The 21870-nt window shown below is 42.7% G+C and overlaps 1 protein-coding gene across 1 annotated transcript in view; it reads left to right on the forward strand.

Moving 5' to 3' along the window:
* Positions 1–21870, forward strand: part of MCCC1 (methylcrotonyl-CoA carboxylase subunit 1) — a 75504-nt gene that overhangs the window by 16645 nt on the left and 36989 nt on the right. Inside the window, exons 3-8 of the mRNA XM_077487895.1 lie at positions 2193–2332; positions 4142–4237; positions 7475–7596; positions 7680–7827; positions 12221–12342; positions 21348–21459. Of these exons, the coding sequence (XP_077344021.1) occupies positions 2193–2332; positions 4142–4237; positions 7475–7596; positions 7680–7827; positions 12221–12342; positions 21348–21459 (740 nt within the window). The remainder of the gene's footprint in view (positions 1–2192; positions 2333–4141; positions 4238–7474; positions 7597–7679; positions 7828–12220; positions 12343–21347; positions 21460–21870) is intronic.

A 21870-nucleotide genomic window follows, 5' to 3' on the forward strand; every position in this document is an offset into this window, starting at 1 on the left:
CGGCCCGTGGGGTCTCCCTGTAAAGTCCCCCTCTCCCCAGCGGTGGCTGCATATGGCTCCTCAGCCGATGTGTAAATCAGCTGTGCAGGAGCTTGGTCACGTTGTTTACTGTGAAAGTGAAAGCAAGGGAGAGATGGAGATGTCCAGCAGTGTGTGCTGTGCTATCTGCCTCCCCCTACAGTGCAGTATCCAGCATGGAGATTGAAAGTACAGAGCTGCAGCTGACAATTTTTAAAAAGATTGTGTGTGTGTGTGTGTGTGTGTGTTATATGTGTGCATGTTTATGTGTGTGCGTATGTGTATGTTTATATGCACTGGTGATGCACAGGCAGGCTGCTGGGCACAGTGAGGCTGCATATGATGGGCACTGGTGAGGCTGCGTTTATCTCCTGTAGCATGTCCGCGGTCTCTGACCATCTCCTGTAGCATGTCCCCGGTCTCTGACCATCTCCTGTAGCATGTCCGCGGTCTCTGACCATCTCCTGTAGCATGTCCGCGGTCTCTGACCATCTCCTGTAGCATGTCCCCGGTCTCTGACCATCTCCTGTAGCATGTCCCCGGTCTCTGACCATCTCCTGTAGCATGTCCCCGGTCTCTGACCATCTCCTGTAGCATGTCCCCGGTCTCTGACCATCTCCTGTATAAAAATATTTTTTTTAAACAGTCTGTTTCGGTATCAGTGCTTTTTCGGTATCGGTTTTTGGGATCAAGGAAGATTTATTTTCGGTATCGGTTTCAGCCCCAAAAAACCCATTCGGTGCATCCCTAATATGGTACCCCCTTGGCCCTTTCTTTATCTACATGACTCTATTTAACCACTTCCCGACCAGCGCACGACAATGTACGTCGACAGAATGGCACGGGCAGGCATATTGGCATACAGGTACGTCCAATATTCAATGCCGCCCTGCCATCGGGAGCGCGCCGCCGACGGCGCGCTCCCGCGCTGGTCGGGACCCCCGTGAGTCCGGTCGCGGGACCCGCGGACTCGATCGCCGCGGGCATCCCTGCGATCGCCTCACGGAGCGGCCGAATGGAGGAAATGCCGTGTAAACTGCATTTTTCCATTCTGCCTAGCAACTAGTGATGCTGATCTCTGCTCCATGTGATTGGAGCAGAGATCAGTGTTCACTAAATGAAAGCCCAACCCCCCCACAGTTAGTAACAGACCCCTAGGAACACTTAACCCCTACACTGCCACCCACTGGTTAACCCCTTCACTGCCAGTGTCATTTACACAGGAATCACTGCATTTATATAGCAGTGATTACTGTATAAATGACAATGGTCCCAAAAATGTGTAAAAAAATGTCAGATGGGTCCCCCACAATGTCGCAGTCACAATAAAAATCGCTGATCGCCGCCATTACTAGTAAAAAAAAAAATAATAAAAAATTATTAATAAAAATGCTATAAAACTATCCCTATTTTGTAAACGCTATAACTTTTGCGCAAACCAATCAATAATCGCTTATTGCGATTTTCTTTTTTTTTACCAAAAATATGTCGAAGAATACGTATCGGCCTAAACTGAGGGAAAAAAATGGTTTTTTTTATATATTTTTGGGGGATATTTATTATAACAAAAAGAAAAAATAATGCATTTTTTTCAAAATTGTCGCTCTATTTTTGTTTATAGCGCAAAAAATAAAAACCGCAGGGGTGATCAAATACCACCAAAAGAAAGCTCTATTTGTGGGGAAAAAAAGGACATCAATTTTGTTTGGGAGCCACGTCGCACAACCGCGCAATTGTCAGTTAAATCGACGCAGTGCCGAATCGCAAAAAGTGGTCTGGTCTTTGACCAGCAAAATGGTCCGGTCTGCAAGTGGTTAATAATAAGGTGACTTCTGAAGACAATTGGTGCCACTAGATTTTAGGTATAAGTATCGGAGTAAAGGGGGCTGAATACAAATGCACTCCACACTTTTCAGATCTATTTTTTGAAAACCATTTATCATTTTCTTTCCACTCCACAATTATGTGCCACTTTGTGTTGGTCCATCACATAAAATCCCAATAAAATAAAAATAAAATTTTATGGTTGTAATATGACAAAATGTGGAAAATTTCAAGGGGTGTGAATACTTTTTCAAGGCAGTGTATATGTATGTACATCTAATGGAACAGTAGCCAATTTTGCTTGTTGATCTTTATTTCAAGTCGACTTGTGTTTGTGGTTGTTTTTTCAGGCAAATCCAAGATCGAGAAAGTCCTTATTGCAAACCGAGGGGAAATAGCATGCAGAGTGATGCGCACAGCAAAGAAGATGGGCGTGCAGTCGGTAGCTGTGTACAGTGAGGCAGACAGGAATTCCATGCACGTCTCTCTGGTACACTGCGTTTGGTAGTATTTGTGTGTCACACGCGTGTTTTTATATAAAAAATATATGTACATTTAGCGTCTAGAGCAAAGTGTTGTTTTTAACCACAACAAAGCCTTCTCAGCGCTTTGCAGCCCTTCGCTGCTTTAGGATTCATGCACGTGGCTGTAATTAACCAATCCCTGGTGAGTCTTTTACACATATGTAAAGGTGTCTCAATTTGGGCTAAGAACTGGAAAGAATTTTGATCTGTACCTTTTTTTTGCATCTAAACAAGTGTTTACGGAAGCACTTTACTGACAATCAGTTGCATTTTTTAGGCAGGATATTAGGATAGTCTCTGCCAGCAAGATGCTGCGTAGATATCTGTAAATAATTATAGCCATGTGCATGAATCCTAAAGCAGCAGATTTTTCTATTTTGATTTTAAAGATCATTACATAGAGTGGTGTGTGGTGTTTTTTGTTTTGTTTTGTATTTTTGTTTTTCTGCAATAATTGTTAGTTTGTAGACATATCTTTTACAATACCAAAAATTGTGCACTACATTTTCTCAGTTACAATTAAATGTCAATCTAATTTTAAACCTTCCGGAAAATTAATTCTCTAAATAATATCTTAAAGTGATTGTAAAGTCTTGTTTGTTTTTTTGAATAACAAACCTGTTATACTTACCTGCCCTGTGTAAGGGTTTTGCACAGAGCAGCCTGGAACCTCTCTTCTCGGGGTCCCTTTTCTGTGCTCCTGGCCCCTCCCTCCCGTTGAATGCCCCCACAGCAAGTAGCTTGCTATGGGCTCACTGGAGCTGGGTCACAGCTCCATGTGTCCATTCAGACAGAGCCGTGGCCCGGCCCCGCCCCCTTTCTCTTCTCACTGGCTGACTGACTTTGATAGCAGTGGGAGCCAGTGGCACCACGCTGCTGTCTCAGCCAATGAGAAGGGAAGTCCTGGGCAGCCGAGACATTGCTGCAACATCACTGGATCTAGATGGGGCTCAGGTAAGTATTGATGGATCTGCTGCACACAAGGGTTTTTATCTTAAACAAAATGCATTAAGTTGAAAAATCTTTTGCATTTATAACTACTTTAAATCATTCTTATACAAGAAAAAATAATGCAATATAAATATGCCAAACACTAAAACAAGACACAAAAAACAGAGTAATATTACTGATATGAATAAGGCTGCGTGCTTGAGCTATAGCATATGATACTTCTGCATTCAGATTCATAGAAAAAAAAAATTATTTGGGATCTGAAAGCAGCGTGTTTTACATCTGTGTGCATGAGCCCCTAAAGTGTATCGTTTTAGTTTTGGATAAACTGGTAAGTGGTTAGAACACCTGTCAAGTTTTTTTTTTATTGCTCTCTGTGTCCCCTTTACGGAGATTCACCCCTTTATTTGTCCTGCTGACCATTGTGACTGGGACTCTATGTGGGTCAAATTCCAAAACTGTTGTCACCAGAGCAGTAATAGATAGGAAAACCTGCAATGGGGACACATGCTCTAGTGACAGCTGTAACTAATTTTAGAGACCTTACCTCTCACTTCCTGGTGTGTCTCCAGGACAGGTAGTGAGGGGAAATCTGCCCAATTGGGCACAGATGTCAGAATTAAACTGACAGGGATTGTAACTGTTCCTTACTTTCCGAAATGGGGGGGGGGGGGGGGGAGTTTTTGGGCTTTAGAGATGCTTTATAAATTCGGTAAGGATTTGAATATTTGTTCCACTCTGTTATGCCTGGACTGGATCCTGCTTGCAGTCTGCTTTTGTTAGTACATTATTTTGCCAATGTTAATGCCTCAGTGTTATTGCAGGCAGACGAAGCCTATCTTATTGGTCCCGCTGCTTCTCAACAAAGCTATCTCGCCATGGACAAAATAATGCGTGTGGCAAAATCATCATGTGCTCAGGTAATACTTTCTAGATGTAATGCTTAATTTCTCCACTAAAGCGGAGTTCCACCCAAAAGTTGAAGCTCAGCTCACCGGCCTTCTTCCCCCTCCGGTGCCACATTTGGGGGGGGGTATGGGTACCTGTTTTTGAGATCACTCCGAAGTTCAGCCCCCCTCCTCCTTCCCCCGCCGCCTGGCCATTCAGAAATGGCGGCAGCAGCACCCGAGAGCTGATGGAAAAATCAGTTAGGGTGCCGACATCGCTGGATTCCAGGACAGGTAAGTGTTCTAATATTAAAAGTCAGCAGCTACAGTATGTATAGCTGCTGACTTTAAATTTTTTGCTGGAGGGGCGGAACTCTGCTTTTAACTAGGTTATACTCTGCTACATTGCAGAGTGAATATCATGGTTAGTCACATAATGAATATGGATCTGGCAAAGGCACTTTGGTTTGGTATAAGTCATATTATAGGATTATTTTTAAGATTTACAGAAACTGATTTGTGTGTATGAAAGTTGCCATAAATCTTTGTACAACCCAGTTTAGATTTTTCAAAACTATGTAATATGAAGTGCTACCTAATGTATCCAATCAGGCCAGGCCTTGCACTCCATAGTTGGTAGATCTAAAGGAGATTGTACTATAATTATTGTAATGTATGATACACTTTGAAAATCATTGTTTGTTATAAACATGTGAAAACCCACACTTTGCAGACACACAACACTAATTCTTTGCTTTTGCCATATCAGGTGTGGTAAAGATCGTATGGCAAAGGTTTTATGCAAGAAAATTAAAACTGAAATTGGATGAGCCTTTATTGGCACTAAAATGACAGGAAGGAATTTCAGAACATAGTGATAGTCATGTCCCCTAAGCGAATGTGAAATTGTAATGTAAATCATAGGGTTTTACATTTTGACATTATATGTAAAGGAATGAATTTGACTATTGATCCTCGTCCACCCTTCTTCCACCCACAAATTAGGACATTTCTTGTCTATAGACATACTGCTAATTATTCTCACATCACAATAACAGCATTGTTTAGGCTTAATAAAAGCTAAAACGTAGACCATATAATACTAAAAACCTCAAGAAATGTCTAGGACTTATGCATTTAGAGTTCAGTATTAAAGCTGTCCATCCATGACTTTACTTTTAGCTTTAGGCAGAGTGGGGGACGATTATCCCTGTTAGGTTTTTACCACTATCCGTTAGAAAGATCCATTCATTCACTGTCTCTGTGACAACTGCATCAACAGACAGTAAGTGACGTGAAGGCTACAAAAGCAATGGAGGCAGCAATAAAAATAGGAAGAAAATTATATACCCTAGCTCAGCTGTCTAATCAGATTTCAAAGGCTGGAGACCGGTGCTCAGGCTGGGAAGTTTCACCTCCCCCCCCCAATATAGCAGATTCACAGTCAAAAAGCCGGCAACTCAGTGGACTTCTCATTGCAAAATCTTTATTGGCTACTGATCAATATGTACAGTGTCTATGAATCCCAATGAGATTCTGACACAATGGTTGAAATATGCTTTGAAGAAGGCCATTGTGGCCAAAACGCATTTTGCATTTATTGACGCTGGATGTGTTGATCAGTAGCCAATAAAGATTTATTGCAAGAGAAGTCTACCAAGTTGCTGGCTTTTTGAATGCGAATCGGCAATAAAAAATGTTTTGTTTTTATAGTTGAGTAGAGGAAAGCTAGAACTCCCATCAGCTTTTTATTTCTGTTTGTAACCCTGGGAATCATGGATCAGACTATAGTGCTGACTGCAGTATAGTCTTCAGGTTGTTGTGTGGCAAGAGTGCTATGATCACAAAAATGGCTTTATATAATTGCAAATTGTTTGTCTGGTAACAGTTTACATCAGGGGTTGACAAATTTGCTTGGAATCTAGGAGCCAGCTAAAAAAGTTAGGAGCCAGGTCCGTGACGGCGATCTGGACCTGTCCCTGGTCTGACATGGAGACGAGTGAGGGGAAGATAGCCCCCAGCCCCCCACATATGAGATCACCTCTCATTGGACACACCGCGTGCTAAATGGCCGCTGTGATTGGCCATTTAGCATGATCTGTGATTGGCTGTATCCAAGGGACACGGCCAACACAGAACTTCCCCGATGCGCGCGCATGGCGACGGGCAGAGGGGAAGTAAAAAGGAGGATGTCCAGGGACGCCCTCCCGGCAATTGGTGTCCGCGCTGTAGACATCTTTCGTCTATAGCGTGGGCACGAAGTGGTTAACAAAAGAATGTGACTTCTTTTATTTCCGCCATATTCCCGCTTATTTACTGCCATATCCCCGCTAAGGGTTCGATCAGTCCGCCTGAAAAACTGACAGGTGAACCTGATCAGACAGCCCTTGTGAAAGGGGCCAAGCAGGTAGGATTACACATAATTTTTTTTTTTCCTTAATTAAATTTTTTTTTTTTTTTTTACTTTTAAAAAACAAATAAAAGCTATTATGGAAAATAAATAAATATATATATGAAGCTATTTACGAGCCACCACACTCATCGTTGGGCAAAAGGCGCCTTTTACATCGTTGGGTAAAAGGCGCCAGATGACACCCGCAATCACTTCCTTCTCTTCACTTTGGGAAAGAAATAGCTCCATTAGGATTAGCATTATTGGATGGGTTGTAATTTCAACATCCACCACAAGATGGCGCCAGACCATGGAAACATTTTATTTATCAATTACTGGCTGGCGTGGCCCGATGCAATCGCACGGCAGTGTTCGGGGTCCACACGGAGACAGGATACTCCAGCTGTGTTGCGCCAGGACGTGAATGCGACCTGGCGCCCGGGGTTTGTCGAGCCCTGGTTTACATGCATGTATTCAGCTGTTTTTCAGATGAAATATCTGTAAGCAGTTTTAGGCCCGCACGATTTTGCCGCGACTTGAAGCAATGCCTGTGAAATCTTGAGGTCTGTGGACCTCAACACGGACCAAAGTAATGCAGGGACTTCTTTACGTTGCTGCGACTTCAAGTCCCATAGATATGAATGGTACTCGACTAGTTGTGCAACTTTGCAGTCCCAACACGCAGGACAAGTCACACAAGTGTGAAAGGGGCCTTAATGACTTTAAAGTACTGAGTTGATTGAGATTGGAGGTCATGGATTACAGTGGAAAGTACCATGCTAAATCTCATTTTAGTTTGTGCTTTGTACGAGACATAAGATCTGTGTATTTTATAATAGAATATTCTTCTAAGTATTAATCCGTATTGTTGATATTAGGCTATTCACCCAGGGTATGGTTTCCTCTCTGAGAACACCGAATTTGCAGAACTGTGCAAGAAAGAAAATATAATTTTTATTGGACCTCCCTCCTCTGCTATTCGAGATATGGGGATTAAGAGGTAACACAAATTCTGTGCTTAAGATCTTATTAACAATTCTCTTTCCTGATAGAGATCAATTACATATCTATCTGTCTTCTTAGCACATCAAAGTCAATTATGTCTGCTGCAGGAGTTCCTATCATAGAGGGTTACCATGGGGAAGAGCAGTCTGACCAGCATCTCCAAGAACAAGCCAGGAGGATTGGCTACCCTGTGATGATCAAAGCTGTCCGTGGTGGAGGTGGTAAGGTATGATGCCTTTTAATGATAGACTAATACAGCAAATTGCCATCTGAGCAAGAGAGTTGTGGTATGCTGTGGATGCAGGTGGACAGTGACAATAAATGGCCGAATGTTTGTGGACGCCTGACATTTATTATTATTCAGGATTTATATAGTGCCTACAGTTTTTCCAGCACTTTAAACTATAGAGGGAGACAATGCAACAACAATACAAGAGGATTGGGAGAGCCCTGCTTCTGGGAACTTACAATCTTATAGGGAAGGGCAAGTGAAACAAAAGGTAATAACTGTGAGGGATGAACTAATGGGAAAAATAAGATTCAGTTGTTAGCTGAAGGTAGGATAGGCATCCCTAAAGAGGTGAGTTTTCAGAAATCGCCTAAAAGTGAACAGAGTAGGAGATAGCGGGACAGATAGGGGAAGGGAGTTCTAGAGGGTGGGAGAGGCTCTGGAGGAGTCCTGGAGACGAGCATGGGAGGATAAGACAAGTGAGTTAAAGAGCAAGTGGCCTTGAGAGGAGCGGAGAGGACACTTTGGGTGATATCTGGAGACAAGATTGGTGAGGTAGCTTGGAGCAAAGATGTGGATGACCTTGTATGTTAGTATTCTGAAATTTTTTTTTTTTTTTTGGGCAATGGGAAGACAGTGGAGGGATTGGCAGAGAGGAGTGGGGATCACTTGGTAGTTGGTAAAGTGGATGAGTCCGGCAGCAGCATTCATGATAGATTTAACCCCCCTGGCGGTATTCCCGAGTCTGGCTCGGGATGGAAGTTTTATTTTATACCAAAAGCGGTAACCCCGAGCCAGACTCGGGACCGCATCGCTGTATGCAGGAGGAGGTTTACTTGCCTTCTCCCTTGGATCCAGCGATGTCCTCCAGCTATACGAGTGGCTCGTCCTCCGCTCGATTCATCACGGAGCCGATCTCCGTTCCCTGCGAGCATTGCGATGCATGGGGATGGAGATCGGTGCCAAATTCAAAAAGTGAAACACACAGTTTACATACAGTATAATGTAATCTTACAGATTACATTGCTGTATGTAATAATTTCACATCCCCTTTGTCCCTAGTGTTCTGCCCAGTGCCCTGCATGGAAACTGGAGATTGTCCATAGCAACCACAACTGTCCCTTTACATCAAAAATGATTTTAGAATTGAGCGATAGAGATTTGTGGGGAGATCCGTCATCAAATATTGAAAAGTAATGACAGTGACAATTCTGCAACTGAGCAAATTTCAGTGTTTTTGATTTGATTACATTATTGAATAATTTTTATTATTATATTATTATTTGGTATAATTATTTATATTATGTATGATTTAATTTTTCAAACTTTATCATACCCGGGATGTCTACTAGACTCTGGTTTGGACAGATTTAAGTGAGTTATTCCTAAGAATTACAGGACTACAATTTTAAAACGCCACATTTTCATGCAAAATAATTGTACCGCTTTCAGCACCTAAAATCTGAAATAATCATACCGCCAGGGAGGTTAAGTAAGGGTAAACAAACTATGGAAAGATTCCCAAAAAGTTCATCAGCGAGGACAGACCAGGTATAACAAGATTTTATTAAAGCTTTTGCACACACATGTATATACAAAAATTACTGATAAATATCCCTCAATAAATTCAAACCCATTAAAATTTAGACTAGGTCTTAATATGACACCAGTGTCTCTTCTCTATGTATCAGCATACACATACAAACGTGCACCACATCCATTCCATCTACACATATATTAGTTTTCTCTAGAGAAATACCCACAGTGGCCATGTGAGATTTGATGAAAAAATATATGTACATATCAAAAAAGGTGATACTGTAAATTTCCTCCAGGATGAAATTTATGTATTAACTTACTCTATTAGGACAGACATTAAAGGAAAGTCATTATCAATTCCACAGAGTTCTGCAGAAGTAGCAAATAGAGCGATTTAACAGGGAAAAAACAGATACTTAGGATTAGAGCAATCACTTCATTTAGATAGTGTTTGATAAAGCCCACCATTTGATGTCCTGTTAGACTGTGTTCCTCCTTACTCATATACTCGTATTTTCTTTCTGCTTACAAATAGATCCACATCTCATGTGGGCAGTGGCATGAATGTCGGTTAAGAACAAGTGTCCGTACACATCAGATCAAGTCACTGACCTGTGTTATCGATGCTTGTGTATTGGTCATCATATGCAGTCACTTGGTGATTATATTGATGTGTCCATTCCTTAGATCATGGATCTTCAAACTACAGCCCTCCAGTTGTTCAGGAACTACAATTCCCATCATGCCTAGTCATGTCTGTGAATGTCAGAGTTTTACAATGCCTCATGGGATGTGTAGTTCCGCAACAGCTGGAGGGCCGTAGTTTGAGGAACCCTGCCTTGGATGCTAGCCAGTTTGTCCATCACCTCAGTGCAGTCATATAGTGGAGTTTGGATGAAAAATGTATAGCGCTATAGAAGTTTTAGAATACCGGTGTTCATCTTGCATACAGCATGATGCTGACATCAACATTCTAAAACTTCTATATGACTGCACTGAGGTGATGTTGCACTGAAACAGACTTGCATACACACGATCACACCAAAGTCCGTTCGTTTAGAACGTGATGACATACGACGGTACTAGAAAAAGGAAGCTCAATAGCCAGTAGCCAATAGCTGCCCTTGTGTCGTTTTTGGTCGGTTGGAATAGCATACAGATGAACGGTTTTCCCGATAGGAATTGATTCTGTTGGAAAGATTTAAAACCTGTTCTATTTCTAGGTCCTTTAGAATTTTTGAAAAAAAAAGTCAGATGTCCACACACAACCCGAATATCCAATGAAATTATTCCGTCGGACCTTTTCTGACAGAAAGTGTAGCATAAGATTACCCTGTTCTTGGCTCCATCCATCTTCCCATCAACTCTGGTGAAGTGGGAAAAAATACTGTGCTAAACCCAAAAAATTGAGAAAAAAAGCAGCTAACACTCAAAGTCCAGAAGGTATACAAAAAATGTGTGTAGCGCTAAACATAAATCATCCGTGTACTTAAACAGTGACAAAAAATTATAAAACAAATAAAATAAAAACCGTGAGGATACAAAAGCCGTTCAAAGCAGAAATGATGTACATAAGAACAGGTACATATGTGTACATGCAAAAAATCCCTATAGGGTGTCACCCACAAAAATATTATTACATAAATACAACCATAAAGTCCCACAAATTAAATTGTCCAATAGAGTGATAAATGACTTGAATGTCGGGATGATACAATCAAAATGGGCCTCAATGGATCTAAAAACTTCAAGAGTGGAAATATAAAACACTCTTACCAGATGTGTTGGACACACCTACCATAAGGCAGTGTATTGTATGAGCTTACAGCGCTACAACCACTAGCGCTAAGGGGAACAGAACCAAACCAAATCCAGGCGATCAAGGTTGCAAGACAACCATCCAGAGGAGCAGCATCCATCCAAAACGTTAATCTTGCAATGGAATAGCTCAGCAGAAGTCCAATGCGATATGGGAAATTTGAAAAAACAGAAAATACTCTGATGGTGCAGGTCAAAAATAGATAAAATCTTTAATTCACATCTTACATGAAAACGGATGTGATAATAAAATGTGATCACATGAAATATATAAAAGCAATGTGGTAAGCGTAGGATAAGCGAGCCCGATGTGTTTCGACTCAATAGGTCATCTGTATGCAGTCGAAACGCGTCGGACTCGCTTATCCTACGCTTCCCACATTTCTTTTATATATTTAATGTGATCACAATGTGGGAAGCGTAGGATAAGCGAGCCTGACACCTTTTTACTTATATGTACTGTAAGATTAATAGTGCCCATTACTGGAAACATCTGAATGTCCACATACATTTGGCCGTGTAGGTGTGATGGTCGGGTAGCCACAAACTTTTAACCATATAGTGTATTTTTTGATTCCTCTTGTGTAGTAATGCTTTATTTTCAGATTTCTTTGCGAGACATTATTTCAGATTGACAAATACTGTTTTTTTCTCATTGTTAATGTAGTGGTTCAGATGTATTTATCATATATGCTATGCCTTGCCGCTATTTAATGTGATTGCACTTCTGAGGAGTTTTTATTGGAAGGTAGGCCCATGAGTGAGTGGGGCTTACCCCAGTGTCAGAAGTACAGCCAGACTGCAGAGACACACAGAAGGGGCTTTCAGGCTAATAAAGCCAGCACTCTTAAGTGCCTTCTCTGTAGGGCAGTAATGTGGCTTTTCTTTGAAGACTACTGACATAAAGTTTCTCTGAATGTATAATTTTCATTTTACTTTTTTTTTTTTTTGAGGTTGGGGGTGGGGCATAGCTAATAGTTTATTGGAATTGTCAACTACAAGAAACATGTATGATTTATCTTTGCCACCACAGGGCATGAGAATTGCAAGGTCTGAGGAAGAGTTTGTGGAGCAACTAGAGTCTGCTCGTAGAGAAGCAAGAAAGTCATTTAATGATGATGTCATGTTGATTGAAAAATTTGTGGACAACCCAAGGTAAAAATATCTAATTTTAAGGTTTCATATAATATTGATGAACATCTATTTTGTCAACTTGTATCACTGGGGTTTATATACTAATACTGGAGAGTGCAAAAGCTGTGCATGGCACCCAATCAGCTTTTAACTTGAACTTGTTTAATTTAAGCTTTGACCAACAAAACCTGGAAGCTGATTGGTTTCTATATAGAGTAGCAACAGATTTTGCACTCTCCAGTTTTAGTAAATCAACCCCATTGTGTCTCTAGTACCTCCCAGAGGTTTTTCCTACCATTGTTTTGCACATGTAGGGGTTGATTTGCTAAGGGAAAATAGGCTGTTTACTTTGCAAGGGAATTATCCTCAGAGCTTAGTGAATGAGTGAAGCTCTGTTGACTCCATATTCTAATTTATGTCCATGCAAAATGCAAGGTTTTTGATTGTTTTGTTTTTTTGTTTTCCTTGCTCACAACTGGGTATTCGTTGCAAAGTAAACTTCACTACGTTTATTAGACTAGTGGGAAATTTACCTTGCAGAGAGCAACTTCCCTTGCAAAATGAAAAGCGTATTTGCCTGTAATAAATCGCAGTGCATTAGGTCTTTTTGCTACACACTGTGCCTACCTCTGTCTCAGGCAATCCCTCATGTTCTGTGCTACTGGATGTCCAGGCAGAATTGGGTTAACTGTTCACGATATTCAACATTTAAATTCACAAAGTGTCAAGCCAGTCAAGCACATTAAAGAATAAAATCCCCTTTTAACATGTTACACCCATATTCAGGTTTGCCAAACCAAGAAAGTTATGATCAGGACCATATTTTGAGGCCTTTTTTAATTTCATGGATTTGGGAGGGGGAGAGAAGAGAGTAGTTAAGAGGTCCATGTTTTATTTTGGGTGAGATCATGATCCCTAATCTAAACTATTTTGTATACATTCAGACAGACTGTGTCACTGCATAGACAACAAATAAGGGGTGCCATTCAAGGCTCTAGCCGGGTCCTTTCCTGTAGTCCACCGCTGGTAGTGCTGGCAAGGACAGAGCTTATCCCAGCTCTAATGATGCAACAGACAAAAAAGGTTCTATGCACCGCACATCACTGCTAGACCCTGTGGATATGTGAAATGACCACCTCAGCCTGGGCTCCAGCCAAGCAATGCCCCCACCACGTTTCACTCTGCCCCATGATTAAGCTCTGGGGCAGAGTGAAACATTGGGGATATGGTTTGGCTGGAGCCCAGGCTGAGACTATCCTTTCTATCTTGCAGTGATGTGCGGCGCAAAGAACCCTTTTTTTTTTGTCTGTTGTGTCAAAGTATAGTTTTTAGTAGATCTATAGGAGATTGTGCAGCCAGAATGTATTGTGCATAGTGAGCTTAAGGGAATTTTCAATTAGAATCTGCTTAAGACTAGCAAACATGTTCCACCATATACTGTCAAATGTTTTGCACTGCTTTTCTGTACAACTCTGTCTAAGGTCATTAGCTTGTACAATGAAATTGTGACGCATGTGATTTCGTTCTGACAATTGTAAATCCAAATAAATTTTATTGCCACCAATCGGAATGGCTCAAAGGGGCCGGCATACAAGGGTGATCTCATTGACACACATACTGTAAATATAGTGAAGTGGTAAACATCCCCTTTAAACAGGAACCAATATGTGGGTAGCTGACGTTGCAGGCTAATTTAAAATTCCATTGTCCAGCTTCTTTTTAAAAAAAAAAAAATATATATATATATATATATCTCTTTTTCTGCATTATTCTTCTCCTGTCCAAAGCTCTGCCACACAAGCTCTCTTCTTTGCGATCCAATGTTGGCGCTGCTCTTGATTGTATAATGTCCAGCATCACTGGGCTTTAAGCAGAACTCTCATGTACTGCAAAACAACCTTTAAAGGGTAACTCAACTTCCGTGGGGGGGAAAAAAATATCAAATAAAGAAAAAATATAGCACATATAATTGCGACACTAATCGTATAGTAATTGAATGTTATTAAAAATAACCTTTCCTTTTCAGTCTGTAGCCACTGTCATTTTCTGAGAATGCATTGCAATATGGCTACATGGCGTTGTTCTGTACACAGTGTGTACTGACTACTCCACAGAAACCTAATTTCCTGCTTGGATTGGCTCACCAATTTCTTTATCGTACATCACAGGACACAGAGCCGCAGTAATTACGTGCTGAGCTCCACTGGAAAAATCTTTGCTTGGGCAAGCCATGCAACCAGATCCATTCAAAGTGTCTTTTCAGGCTGAATTGATTGGTACCCGGCCTCTTGGCAGAAGAAACTAGGTGTTTCCTGTAACGTGTCTCTTTTTAGAGAGCTGGACCCCGGGATCCAGTGCTTGGGTTTTTACAGCCATATTTCCTGGCGGGGTTCTTTACAGGTCCAGGGGTGTGGAACCCCCAATTAAAAAAGTGGCCCTGTTTCCCTGAAGGTTTTTTTTTTTAATGGAGCCCACCGTGAGTGGTGAAAATTGGGTCTGTCTGGTTTACCACAGAACCCTGCAGCTGAATAAGGTAAGTGAAGATTCCTAAGGATTTTTTCTAATTCTTGTGGGTTTTCTCCTTTTTAAAGTAAATGTTGTCATGCCTAAAGTCGCCACTGGGGGCTGTCAAGAGCATGTACCTGTTCCATGCTTGTCGGTCTTGCTCTGTGTCAATACAAGCTACATGCTTCATCCAGTCAAGCTCCAGGTAAGATTTGGGAAGGGTTTTTTTTCTTTTAAAACATCCCCCCACCTGGACATCTTCTCTCCAGGAGGCAGCAGGAGCATGGGCCAGTCGGCGCCGCTCCTGCTGCCGCCGCGTAACGGCGGTTCTTCGTCCATTAGGTCTCCTCCTCCACCCCAGCCCCCCCCTCCACATGCAATCCGGTCAGATCAGAGGAGAGTGGGGGGCATGGTGGGAAGAGGGAGAAAGGGGGGGCGAGGCTTGGCGCAGCTTCGATGTGCCTCAGACGTTCACAAATGCAGGGCTGTGTAAGCTATTAAGTGCACCTTTTTTCAGATGCATTCAGCTGTCAAAGGGACACAGAGCAGACAGGGACATGTGAGTGTTGGTGACACAGGAATTCCCAGGGCACATTTACCTTGCATCAGGCTGGGCATTAATAGCAATGGCAGTTGCTGGACTATTTGCTCAGCAGTGGGTGCATTTTGGTAGTGCCTCTGCATTTGTGCTTGGCACAATGACCAGAGGGGGAAGTACAAATACCAAAAAAAAAAACCCCCAAAAAAACAAGGGCACAAAGGTGTTGCCTTCATGCTCTAAGGATCCTCCCTCTGCAACACCATCCCCACCCCGAAAGGCCTAGGAAGGCTGGTCAGAGTGAGCCATCGGGGTCATCAGGGGTTGCAATTGCTTCCGACAGTTCGGCTCCTGTCTCTATATTACTGAGGAGTTTTTTTTCCTCAGCCATGATTGGATTGGAGGAAAGATTAGCGGCTTTATTTGCATCTTCACATAGTGGAAGAAAACACATTAGGTCCCCTTCTACCGCCTAAGATCCTCAAACAGGGGAACAATGGGAGAGGGAAGATGAATCCCCCTCAGGGGACCATGAAGAGACTGATGACTCCTCTTCTGAGGGATCAAGTGGGGAAGGACCTTCTTCAGCTTCACAAGCTCTGAAATTGCTGGTGCATTCTCTTACTGAAATGGTCTGCTTCACATTTAAGCTACCCTTAACTGAGTCGGTTGAAAAGCCCACTTCTTGTTCTATTCACTAAAACCTCCTCAGGCTTTGCTGGCTTGCCTTTTCCTGTCCATTCGTTGCTGGAAAAGCTTACCCTGTTTCCCCTAAAATAAGACCTAGCGTGATTGTCGGTGTTGGCTGCAATATAAGCCCTACCACCCAAATAAGCCCTACTCTGTTTCCTCAAAAATAAGCCCTACCCTGAAAAGAAGACCTACAAGGACTTTAATTAGGGCTTATTTGGGGGGTAGGGCTTTTATTGCAGCTATCACCGACAATCACACTAGGTCTTATTTTAGGGGAAACAGGGTATGTATTCTGAATGGGATCACTCAGATAAGCATTTTTTCCCCCCTAAAAAGTTTTCAAGACTTTATCCTATGGAGGAAAATTTTACTAAGATGTGGAGTATACCAGCAATTGATGCTGCTATATCCTCTGTGAATAAAAGCTTGACTTGTTCGGTTGACAATGCTCAAATGCTTAGGGATCCAACCAATAAAAAATTGTAGTTCCTCTTGAAAAACATTTTCTCCTTGGCAGGTGCAGTGGCGGCAATTGGGGTATGTCAATCATTGAGAGACCATTTGAAACGGGTGCTCAAGGTTTTCCCTGAACAGCAGGCCCAGGATTCAGCCGAGCTGCTAGCGGCTTTGTGTTTTGCAATTGACGCAATCAGAGATTCTATTCCTCAAACCTTTCGCCTTACACTTGGGTTGGTGTATATGCGTAGAATCTTATGGTTGAAAAATTGGTCAGCTGAAGCACCATGCAAAAAGCTCCTGGCTGGTTTTCCTTTTCGCGGCGAAAAGCTGTTTGGGGATGATTTGGATAAATATATCCAAGAGATATCAAGTGGGAAAAGTACCCTTTTGCCAGTTAAGAAAGGAGTAAACTTCCCTCATTTAAACATGGTCTTTCTCCAGTGCCAGGGACATCAGCCTCCAGGCAATCGCAAAGGCCTCCACCATCAGGTTCTAGAGGTAAACCTCAGGGTCATCCCAGGGACAAAAAGTCCTGGGGGAGGAAACCTACAAGACAGAACGCTAAAGCCTCTTTGTGAAGGGGCAGCTCCTCCGCACATTTGAGTGAGACAGATTGGGTGGTCTCCACAGTAGCTCTAGGTTACACACTAGAGTTCTGAGGATTGCCATCTCCTCGTTTCCTCAGGTCAAATGTTCCCAAAGATCCAGAGAAAAAGAAGTCTCTTTCAAGCGTTAGACCGACTTTTATGGCAAAAAGTGATCATGGTGGTCCCCATGGAAGAGCAGGGGTTGGGATTTTATTCAAACCTTTTTACGGTGCCAAAACCAAATTGAGATGTCAGACCCATTCTAGATCTCAAAGATCTTAACCAGTTCCTGAAGATCCGCTCTTTTTCACATGGAATCGATCCGATCAGTAGCCACTATCCTATAAGAAGGAGAGCTTTTGGCGTCAATCGACATCAAGGATGCATATCTGCATGTGCCTATTTTCCCCGTTCATCAAAAATATCTGCATTTCGAAGTAGAAAAACTACACTTTCCGTTTGTAGCCTTGGCTTTCGGTCTAGCTACTGCACCTTGGGTGTTTACAAAACTTCTGGCCCTTCCTCTGGCCAGATTAAGGACTCAAGGTTTAACAATTATAGCATACATAGACTACCTGCTCTTGATAGACTGGTCGGTAGCCCGCTTAGACCAAAGTATGGTCACCACAGTCAACTACCTGGAATACCTGTAGGTTGGGTCCTCAACCTGGATAAATCTTCTTTAAAGCCAGTAAGAAGATTGGAGTACTTGAGTCTGGTTTTAGATACAGCCCAGAAGAGGGTGTTTTTACCCCAGGCAAAGATGAGCGTCATAAAGGAGCTGGTTCAGGTGGTCAGGACGAAGAAGGGGCCTTCTATTCGCCTTTTGTATAAGGTTGTTGGGGAAGATGGTGGCTTCTTTCGAAGCTGTTCCCTATGCTCAATTTCATTCGAGACTGCTGCAAAACAGGTAAAAGCACTAGATTTTCCAATTCGTTTATTGCCAAAAGTGCGCCAGAGCCTCAGTTTATTGAGGATATCCAAGAATCTGCAGAAGGGGAAATCCTTCTTACCAGTTATCTGGAAGGTGGTAACAGATGCCAGCCTTTCGAGTTGGGGAGTAGTCCTGGAAGAAGCTTCTGTCCAAGGGAAATGGTCCAGAACCGAAAGGACCTTGCCCATCAACATTCTAGAGATTCGGGCAGCGCACCTAGCACTAAAGGCCTGGACATTCAGGTTGCGGAATTCTCCTGTCAGGATTCAATCTGACCATGCCACAGCAGTGGCTATATCAATCACCAAGGGGGCGCCAGAAGTCAAGTAGCCCAGGGAGAGGTAAACCATATCCTAACCTGGGCAGAAAAGTGTGTTCCGTGCATATGGACAATCTTCATTCCAGGGGTAGAGAACTAGCAGGTGGAATACTTGAGTCACCAGCAGTTGTTCCCAGGAAATGGCCCTTCACCCCGACATCTTCCTGGCTATATGCCAAAGATGGGGGATCCTGGACATAGAGCTGTTTGCGTCCCGGTTTAACAACAAAGCTGACAACTTTGTGTGAAGAACAAGAGATCCACTCGCATGCGGAACAGATGCGTTGGTGACCCCATGGGATCAGTTCTCACTGATTTATGCATTCCCTCCTATTCTGCTGCTACCCCAACTTCTTTGCAGGATCAAGCAGGAAAGGAAGTGGTTAGTTCTTGTGGCCCAGAAGATCTTGGTATGCAGAAATAGTAAAGATGGCTAAATTTACAGATTTGGCTATTAAAACCCACATTCCGAAGAATCATGGGCTTTCAGGCTCAGTGATATCTACTTTGGTTAATGAGTCATTTATTATAGAGTTTGGAAGGCATATGTTTCCTGGTGTGAATCTAGAGGTTGGCATCCTAGAAAGTATGTTATAGGTAGAATCCTTGTCTTTTTGCAAATGGGGTTAGAGATGAAGCTGGCCTTGAGTACCATCAAAGGCCAGGTTTTGGCCTTATTGATTTTGTTTCAACGACCACTTGCTTGGCATTCTTTGGTCCAAAGCTTTGCACAGGGGGTAACGTGGCTTAATCCACCAGTTAGAGCACCCCTTGGGACTTGAATTTAGTTTTGTCGGCATTACAGAAACAGCCATTTGAGCCGATACGGCATATTCCCTTGGTCCTGTTGACAAGAAAGCTAGTTTTTCTTGTAGCCATATCTTCTGCAAGAAGGGTATCAGAATTGGCTGCTCTTTCTTGTAAAGAGCCATATTTAATCATTCTCAAGGATAGAGTAGTGTTGCTTCCTCATCCTCGCTTTCTGCCAAAGGTGGTTTCAAGTTATCATCTAAACCGGGATATTGTTCTACCTTCATTTTTTTTCCAGAACCCTGTTCTACAGAAGAAAAATCACTACATTCTCTGGATGTAGTGGGAGCAATAAAAATCTATTTGAAGGCGACTGCTCAGATTCGGAAAACAGATGTTTTGTTTGTGTTGCCTGAAGGTCCTAGAAAAGTAATTATTCAATCTTATGGTTTGAAGAGGAAAGTTCCACCTTTTCAAATCAAACCGCACTCCACCAGGGCTGTTAGTGCTTCGTGGGCAGTGCATCACCCAGCCTCCATGGCTCAAATCTGCAAGGCCACAACTTGGTCTTCAGTCCATACATTCACCAGATTCTATCGCCTTTTGGGTGCAGTGTGCTGCAGGCAGCAGTATAGTTCCTTAGGTCTGATTTCACCCTACTTTTGTTTGTCTTCCCTGTCCCATCCCCCCCCCCCCCCCCCCCCCAGATCCAGATAACATTGCTCTGGGACATCCCATACAATAATTAATTACTGTGGCATCACGGGACACAGATGTCCCTCCCCTCTTTCTGGTTACACGTGTATTGCTTTTCTACAAAACCGAGGTACTCCCGGTAAGGGGAGGGGTTATATGGGGAGCTGAACTTCCTGTCTAGGGTGTGCCAGTGTCCATCATGCGATATATAACCCATACAGTAATTGCTGTGGCTCTGTGTCCTGTGATGTACTCCAAGAAAAGGATTTTACAGGTAAGCTGTTATAAAAATCCTAGGTCCGAGGTCTGACTAAGATACAAGTCAGATTTCAGGCACCCCCTGCAACAAAAATGTCATTTTTGTAGAGATACTTTCAATAGGAGCACGTCTCTAAAGGGATGCATGCCCAGCAGATTTACTCCTTAGTGCCCTGCAGCTGCACTTCTGGCAGTTAATTATGAAACCACTCCCATTAGACCCACTCTGTACAGAGGCACAGACAAACACACATTGATTAATTCAGAATAACAAAAGGTAGGAATCTGCAACAAAGGTTGTTATAATCCATGCATTGTACATAGATCACCCTGAGGGGAATGTTTTTTTTATTTTCTCAACAAAAGTCGAGTTGCATTTCCACAAGCTAGCCTGTATAGGACACGATGGAAGTAAATGCACCTTTGCACACTGGTAGTGACTAGTATTCCAATGTTTCTCTTCCTCGGTTTTCTGACCGTCATTCAGCTAATGTGATTGCAGTGCTAATGAAGAGGGCAGGGGAAAGGCAAAAAAGGATGTAGTGCAGGCGCCTGATATCCTGCTTATCAACCGATGATGTGGCTGGAAGATTGTAATGGTGCACAATGAAAACATGTGGCTTTGTGTAATTAAAAGGCAGGCTTCATCCACCCTCTGGCTTGTTTACAATTTAGGGCAATTTCTAGGCATTTTTCCAAGGGACACCATGGTTGAAAGGCTGGCTTAAGATTTAAACCTGGTACACACTTTGTTCTTTTTTTTTTTTTTTTTTCGTTCAGCCCAGAGGGCTGAATAAAAAAAGAAGACTGAGGAGCACGCAGCATGCAACGTTAGTATAGCGATCTCCCCGCTGAGCTATTGTGTTCTGACAGGGGGACCAGCCCTCCCACCAGAACACATCGGTCAGTGATCGCAGCTATTGGCTGTCAGCGCTTATCAAATGCCAATTACATGCTGGTTTTCCAGCACAAGGGCAACATGGGCCAAATGTCAGTTGGCTTTTGTTGAACCAGCCAATGCCGGCTTATATTCGGCCCATGTGTACCAGCTGTTGCTCTATCCTCAGCCTTCCTCAATCCCCAGCAAGGCAGGTCTCCTGTGCAGTACAACCAAGGATTTTGATCTTGTGCAGCATTTTGCAATTCATGGATATCCCTGCCTTTTTTTTTTTTTTTTCTTTTTTCCTCCCAACGATAAGTGGGCAAAAACTTATTGTATATGATTAAAAAGGTTTTAAGTCGCATACAATCATTTTAAGTGTACTGCCTATTTTGTTTTTCTCTAAGACATGTAGAAGTCCAGGTGTTTGGGGACCAGCATGGAAATGCTGTCTATTTATTTGAAAGAGATTGCAGTGTTCAAAGAAGACATCAGAAAATCATAGAGGAAGCACCTGGGGTAAGACTAATTCTGTTTCATTACAGGCATTCTTTAAAAAAAAAAAAAAAATCCTTTTTCAGTTTTAGGGCATTGTGTTGCCATTGCCAATGATCTAAAAAGACCTAAGCCAGCCATAGATGGTTCAACTCTCAGCTGGCTCAGCAGGAATCGGCTGAGATTCAAACCATGTATGGGCAGGCTGAATGCACCCATGTGGTCAGATCTATCAACTTTAGTACAACCAGCCAGCCGATTATTTCATATACAAATATTTCTAGTGGCTGTTATAGCCACTAGCAAGAATCACTGTCTTGTCTCGGTAGGGTGGACAGCTTCCCCTGTCGCCGACCGCCCCCCCCCCCCCCCCCCCCCTACCGGGAGAACACATTGGCTGTGCGGGAGGGCTTGCCCTGTCAACACTGTCTATGT

This window comes from Lithobates pipiens, unplaced genomic scaffold (genome assembly GCF_037356315.1).
Source record: "Lithobates pipiens isolate NorthernLeopardFrog02 unplaced genomic scaffold, aLitPip1_a1.2 Scaffold_18, whole genome shotgun sequence".
Taxonomy (NCBI): Eukaryota; Metazoa; Chordata; class Amphibia; order Anura; family Ranidae; genus Lithobates; species Lithobates pipiens.